At 42.0% G+C, this 8,020-nt stretch overlaps 1 protein-coding gene across 1 annotated transcript in view; it reads left to right on the forward strand.

Annotated features, from left to right (window-relative positions):
* The window catches only part of MANEAL (mannosidase endo-alpha like), a 59,366-nt gene extending 51,734 nt beyond the window's left edge, over window positions 1-7,632 (forward strand). The window contains exons 4-5 of the mRNA XM_044287040.1: window positions 1,977-2,053; window positions 6,780-7,632. Of these exons, the coding sequence (XP_044142975.1) occupies window positions 1,977-2,053; window positions 6,780-7,416 (714 nt within the window). The 3' untranslated portion in view covers window positions 7,417-7,632. The remainder of the gene's footprint in view (window positions 1-1,976; window positions 2,054-6,779) is intronic.
* Window positions 7,633-8,020: the final 388 nt, after the last annotated feature.

Consider the following 8,020-nt stretch of genomic DNA (forward strand, 5'->3'; position numbering starts at 1 on the left):
TATGATTTTACCACCCATTCACTGTAATACTGGATTACCATAAATTCTAGTAATTTATTTTTTGATTGTATCAAGCAGCCTAGTGTGCAATTTAGTGATGTTTTTTACTATGCTCTTGTAAACATGTATCAAACGCTCTTGTGATCCTGGGGCTTGTTGCCCTCCTTTCATATATTTACATTTATGTTGTTACATATGTCAAATATTTCAATAAACAGAAATTTGAAAGATCTTTAAGGGTCACCGCTCAGGAAACAGGAGGGATGCCGAAGAGGTGGTAACTGGTACTTTGGTCCAGACTCTGGCTGGGCGCTGAGGTTTAGGCGGTGCTGTAGATGGAGGTGGGAACCCCCACCTGTAGCGCACTTGTGCCTTTTGCAGGGCCTGTGTCACCGGTCTCATCTCCCTGTGTCTACGGAGCGTTGAGGGAGCCAGGTCAGAATAAAGATGGACTGATGATGGAAGACCAGGTAAGTTGGACAAGTTCCAAGCTGCCGATAGGATTTGGTCTCTCACCTCTGGGTAATGGAATTTTAGTACAATGTCTCTGTAGATCCGGGGAGCAGGGTTTACCCAGCGCCCTGTTGACCCTATCCATTCTCAGCTAGGGAAGTAGCGCTTCAAATAATGTGAGCAGGGTGGTTGGTAGATCAGAAAAAGTTTCTGTCAGGCCCCTGATCCTCAGATTTCCTTTCTGTGACCTATTTTTTAGGTCTTCTATTTTTAGTTCAAGGGCAGCCAGCTGGACTGCATGGGAGTTTAGATCTTCTCTGTCTGCGCCTATGGCGTCTGATATATCATCCGTCAGCGTCTCCGGGTCAGACACTCTGTTCCCTATGTCCTGGATTTGGCAGGAAAATTCCGCCACTGCCTGTGAAAGTTCAGAACGGAACAGTGTGGCTATATTCTTGTATAGGTCCACCTAATCTTGTTCCGGGGCTGCAGCCTCCGACGGGTGACCACTCTCTGTGAAGGAGGCAGGGCTAGCAGGAGATGCCACTGGGTCCGCCATTATGGAGTTCCGGGTGAGTCGGAATATCTCCGGCAGCGTCTGTGAAGGAGTTGATGTACCTGCAGGTTTTGATTTGCCCTTGGTGCGAGTCATCCTTTGGGACCCAAGCATGAGTAATAGGTGCTAATGGAGCCGTGAGGACGGCGCTAATGTCGGGATATCTGCGGCGTGGAGCTCACAGAAGCATGTCCACGCCCCCTTAACAAAACAGCTTTTAATCCGGTGAACTACAACTATGTGTCTATGAAAACAGTTGGATAGGGAGGTCACTAGTGACAGATATCCTGTAAATAGATCTATTAGACCTGATGAGGCTGTTGTACTTACTATTAAAATATATGTCAGAGTGGCATTTATAATCCTTTTTGAAAGTTTACCTGCCTGGTATTAAGTTTAGCATTTTATGAGTCTATCTGCTCATTTTACTATAAGATTGCCTCCTCTAACCCTCCTGAATGTTTGTCTCTAATATACAGTGTTCAGATTTATGACTTCATTATAAGGTTTCCAGTGGATAACCAGTATGGAGGTGCAGACAGGCTCGGACTGGCCCACAGGGGTACAGGGGAATCCCCCGGTGGGCCCCTGAGCAAGGTGGGCCCCTAGTCTTCCACTCCCTGCATAAGTGGCACATAACACATTAGATTTAGTACACTACATACATATATTCAATGTACAGCACCTCAACCAGCTTATGTTCATATAAAAAAACTTGTTAGATTATTTATTATATTTGAATGTATCTGTACAGTGGGCCCCCAAAATAAATTTTACTAGTGGTCCCTAGGTACCCCAGTCCGACACTGAGTGCAGATTACCCATATGTAAGCCCCCCGAAGATATTGCTGAAAGCAATATTAATTAAAATGATTACCTGCAATATAATATCTCTTGATTTCATCATATAGTGAGTGTTTTAATAACTATATTAGCATTGTTGTAATACATTTTCTTTTCATTACAGGTGGCATTTCATATTCAGCCATACAAAGGACGTGATGACCGAACGCTTCATGAAAATGTTAAATACATCATTGACAAGTAAGTTTTAGATTACCATTATTTGTTGCACTCCTGAAAGCATGTTGACTGCACTTTCAATTAGGGCTCATGCACACAGCTGTTGCCCAGCCATGCCCGTATTGTGGCCCACAAACAGCAGGTCTGCAACATACGGGCACTGGCCGTGTGCTCACCGTATCACGGATTTGGACCCTTTCACTCGAATGGGTCTGCAATCCGGAAGGAGCGGTGTGGAACACAGACACGGAAACACTATAGAGTGCTTCCGTGGGGTTTCTCTCCATGCCTCTGCAGCGCAAAAAAATAGAGCATGTTCTATTTTTTTTTTCAGTGCGGATGGATCACGGACCCATTTAAGTTGAATGCGTCTGTATCCGTCTGCAGCAGCCGGACAGATGATGCCCATGCAATGGGGATCACAATGCACAGAACGGCATGAGCCCTTATACAGTATATTATTTGTCTGAATGTGCCATCCCCGCTTCCAGTGACTGAGAACTGGCTAGGCTTTCCTTTACACAGAACAAAGATTCATTGTCACACCTGCAACCACACCCAACCCCCTTCTGTTCCTGCACACAGACCTAGAACATTTTAAGGAATGGTAATCCAAATGTAAACTAAAATAAAGCTTTATAGAGGAAAGACAGCAGTTACGATTTTAAATGGCAGTAACACTTTAAGCGGTTGTTCTGGAAAATCTAACAGGGTGAGTAAGTGGACCATGACAGAACCCAGCCCTCAGTCTTGGCTCATAACAAAGGTTTTGTATTGCTGTATGCGCATGCGCATGCTCCAGGACTGAGGATGGATTCCGTCACCACCCACTGACCTGTCCAAATCAGTTAGGCAGTGACACAGTTATAGGGCCTGATTTATCAATATTTTTCTCCAGTTTTAGGGCATGTTTGCAACTTTTTAAACACCACTTGCGCAAAATTGTGCAAGTGTCGTTTCTCTTCCACCTTTGCCATTTTCCCCAAAAAGTTGGTGTAGTGAGGTGGTGTGGCCAGCAGCCCCACCACATTTATCTTCTTTTACGCCAGTTTTCTGGGGTAGAAGAAGACTAAAATCTGGTCAACCAGGGGCTGGAGTAGATTTAATTTCAGAAAGCACAGACTTCTAAAGGCTGTGCCTAATTTATAAGGAAGCATATGCCTTATAAATTAGACTCAGCCTCCAGCAGTGCAGGAGGTTATCCTAGGCCGGCGTAAAACACTATTTTATAATAAATCAGGCTCATAGTCTCTTCCTCGACTGGAAGAGAAAAGAGCTAAGCAATAGACATGACATTGGTGAAAGTGCTGTGTGGAGCAGTGGAGAGGGTCACATTATCTGAATTTGGATCTTGAGATACAGGAATCAAAGGTGAATGAAGCAAAGTAGAAAATAAAAGCGGTGGGCAAAGTGGGTGTTTTCCTGGACAACCCTTTAAAGTAGTGTTGGTATGCCACACATACATACACATAAATAATATTACTGTACAGTATACATAAATAGCACAACTGTAGTGTAGACATAAACTTCAATGACATATTGTACACACTAAATGTTACACGAAATATACATGCACACTTTACATAAAAACACACATATATACACATTGCACACATATGCAAGCACATTACATAGCACATTTATACACATTACACACATATACAGTGGATATAAAAAGCCTGTTAAAATGTCAGGTTTCTGTGTGTGTAAAAAAAATCAGACAAAGATAAATAATTTTAGAACTTTTTCCACCTTTAATGTGACCTATAACTGTACAACTCAATTGAAACAAACTGAAATCTTTTAGGTGGAGGGAAGAAAAAATATTAAAATATAATAATATGGTTGCATAAGTGTGCACACCCTTAAACTAATACTTTGTTGAAGCACCTGATGATTTTATTTTTTTGAATCAGATGTTTCTTTATTATCAATTTTCATTCATTTTTTATAACAATAACATGACCTTTTGTAGACCACTGACATATACAATATCAGTCATAAAAGATATATATGATATACACATTATAAGACACATATCTACAAAGACATAGCACAAGTCTACATAAAGACACAGATATCAAAGCCATCTCCAATGTGATTACAAATATTCTCCATAAACAAATAAACCCATAACCCCACCCCCCTCCCAAACCCCTATAAGAGCAGGACACATTTATAACAACCCATCTTAATCATCATTCCTGGGGAGTCGGCACCACAATACCCATTAGTAAACCATCCTCCAGTATCATCTTCCAACCACCAATATGTCTATAGAACATCACCATCCAGCATCCATCTTTTCATACAGCCACATTTCAATTCCAGACAGACCAATCACCAACAGGCTTCTGCACCTACCCCACACACCTACTACCATCTGTAGCTTCTCCCCTTTCCAAACTCACTGCATTATCATATGTATCCTCCATCTTCACTGCACTCACCTCATCATATAAAACTCCTTGTGAGCGCTAATCAGGAGCTACAGCACCCAGAGTTATCGATCCAGCTGCCCCAAATCGCTTCAAATTTAGACAGACACTTCCTTTTTTGATACACTCCCCTTTCTAAGCGAATCACCACATTTAATCGAGCAACATACTCTGATATATCAGGGGGTATGGACTGAATCCACTTTGCTGCCAGTGTTTTCCTAGCCTGGTATAACATCCTCCCTATTCCAGTATTAGTAACAGATTGTAGATTATTTTCTGGTAGCAAGCCTAGTACACACAGTTTGGGATCCAATTTAAGATTAGCACTATACACCTTGTTCACTAGGTGTAGTACCGCCTTCCAGTAGGATGTCAGTGATGAGCACGACCACAGCATGTGCAATAGATCAGCCTCAGCACTGCCACACTTCGGACAGGCTGGGCTATCCCTGGACCCTATTTTATGTAAAAACATTGGGGTCTTGTACACCCTATGTATTAAATACAGGTGGGATAGACGTGCTGCTTCACTAAGGGATAAAGTAGGGGTAAGTTCCACTACCTCCATCCACTGCTCATCTGTAAGTACACCTAGATCTCTTTCCCAATGGCGCCTACTTGTTAGTGGATAACCCTTAAGAAAATCTTCCAATAGGGCTTGATATACCATAGAGATTGCTCACCTGATGATTTTATTACAGCACTCAGTGTGTTTGGGTATGAGTCTATCAGCATGGCACATTTTGACTTGTCAAGATTTGCCCACTCTTCTTTGCAAAAACACTCCAAATCTGTCAGATTGCAAGGGCATCTCCTGTGCACAGCCCTCTTCAGATCACACCACAGATTTTCAATCGGATACAGGTCAGATACCTTTTAGCAATGAGATCCCTCTGATGTTTTGGAAGCTCTCTGTGGACCATGACTTTTGCTGTGGGATGCGACTAAGAAAATTTCAGGAAAGACCAACCAGAGCAGCTGAACTTTAGTTGGGGTTAATCAGAGGCACTTTAAGTGATGGCAGGTGTATGCTGACTCCTATTTAACATGATTTTAAATGTGATTGCTTAATTCTGAACACAGCTACATCCCCAGTTATAAGAGGGTGTGCACACTTATGCAACCACATTATTTTTTTGTTTTCTTCCCTCCACCTAAAAGATTTCAGTTTGTTTTTCAATTGAGTTGTACAGTTTATAGGTCACATTAAAGGTGGAAAAAGTTCGGAAATTATTTATCTTTGTCTCATTTATTTACCTGACATTTTAACAGGGGTGTGTAGACTTTTTATATCCACTGTATAGATATAAAAGAAACATACATAAATATTTCTACTCACATTACACACGCATATATCTACATGCAGAGAGTTGTCTTATCCAACCATAGCCATGGAGATGAAGCCTTGGTGAGTAGAACACAAAGCCTGTTGTGCTCTTCCTGAATTGCTCACTGTACAATTGCGGCACTTACACCTCCTTTTGGTTCTGACAAATGAATACAGACAATTCTATCACAACCGGTGAATGGCTCTGTGATGTAACTGAAAGAGTTAGTTCTCTTTCATAAAACTTTTGCCAGAAGTTTTGATTAGTAAGATTCTGGGGGCTGAGATCCCCAACATATTGCTGAAACAAAGGGGCAAAAGAGCACCTTGCCCATTTGTCTCCTTGGAGAGGCACAGTTAGCTGAAGACAGGCTCATAGGCTTATTTTCCCCTTCATTTCAGCTATCATTGGGGATCTCGGCACCCAAACCCTCATTGTTTAAAACCTCTGCAATACAAGCAGAGTGAAATAGAAGGCAGGATCTCGTTGAGTTGTGCAAATGAGAAGGAAACCATAGAAACACCACATTCTGCAGCCCTCCATATCCCTTCCTAATGACAAGTGCCTTGGCAGCCCCCTCTCACCAGCTAAGCACCTGCATTATAGTGGGGGATGTGTCACCCAGGTCAGAAGGGTTTGTTTTTCCCATATTCCTGCTCCCTGCTTCCATGACCCTTGAGCCAATACTTCATCTCCTTGCTTGCTAACATTGCATTTACAATAAAGCAGATCAGAAATGATTGAAATCAGTGTTAGCCATAGCCAGTTAGAATAACTGCTTTTGTGTTGGTTTACATCTGAGTCCTTATTTTGATGACCCTGTGGCACATGCCTGACAGCCTTCACACCACATGATGTTCAAGCTGAGGAGCATAATTACTTGACTAGGCATCTGTACTATCTCATCATGTTTAACACTACTGTTGGATATCCCCTTGTATGTTTTTTTTCTTATGTAATATTCCTCTCTCTCTTTAGTTTTGGATCCCATGCAGCATTTTACAGATATAAAACAAGTACCGGTAAAAGCCTTCCTTTCTTCTACATTTATGACTCTTATCTAACACCACCTGAGTCTTGGGCAAACCTGCTGACCGTGACTGGCTCACATTCTATTCGAAACACCCCTTATGATGCAGTGTTTATTGGCCTGTTGGTAGAAGAAGGACACAAGCATGATATCCTTACAGCTGGTTATGATGGCATTTACACCTACTTTGCCTCCAATGGTTTCTCATTTGGTTCCTCACACCAAAACTGGAAAACTATCAAAAGCTTTTGTGATACCAACAATCTCATGTTTGTACCAAGTGTTGGTCCTGGTTACATAGACACGAGCATCAGACCATGGAACAATCACAACACCAGGAATAGAGTTAACGGAAAGTATTATGAAACAGCTTTTCAAGCTGCCCTCACTGTCCGACCAGAAATAGTTTCTATCACATCTTTTAATGAGTGGCATGAAGGTACTCAGATTGAAATAGCTGTTCCAAAGAAAACCGCCACACGTCTCTATTTAGATTATCTGCCACACCAGCCTGATCTGTACCTTATTCTTACGAGGAAATGGGCAGAACATTTTAACAAGGAGAAGGAACAATGGCTTATGTGAGCTCAAGAATTAACATTTATGGCCTGGATGAAGTTAAAACAATTGTTTGAACCTTCTCTAGACAAACCTGTCAGCCTCTCAAGGTGTACCAGAGTTGTGCTGCTCACCATACTTTGATGAAGCATGCATCTACGACTGGCACTTGCTGGAAGAAATATTAGTGGGCAGCTTGAAAACAAAGCGGGGCGTGTGTGAAATTGTATGATGGAAAGTTTACAATAAAAAAACTTGTGAGGGAAATTTATAAGGCTCCACAAGACTGAATGTTGGCTTAATATTGTAGCAGATGTTCCATTCATAGCATGACACAGTGCCCATCACAATCAATGGGCTGTCTAACAGAGGGAGAGGTGCACCTTGTAGCCGTTTAGTGTGGTTGAAGGGGTTCAAAATTCATTGCTTATCCTTAGAGTAGACCATTAATCAGATCAGTGGGGGTCCAACTTATGAAATCCCTGCTGATCAGCCAATTGAAAAGGCTGTGGTGCTCTAGTGAGCACTGTGTCCCCTTCATTATTGACTAGACACAGTTCTGTATTCTTGAGTATTGGCTGTGCCTGGTATTGCAGCTCATTCATATTCAGTTAAATGGAGTTGAGCTCCA

Source organism: Bufo gargarizans, chromosome 3 (assembly GCF_014858855.1).
Source record: "Bufo gargarizans isolate SCDJY-AF-19 chromosome 3, ASM1485885v1, whole genome shotgun sequence".
Classification (NCBI taxonomy): domain Eukaryota; kingdom Metazoa; phylum Chordata; class Amphibia; order Anura; family Bufonidae; genus Bufo; species Bufo gargarizans.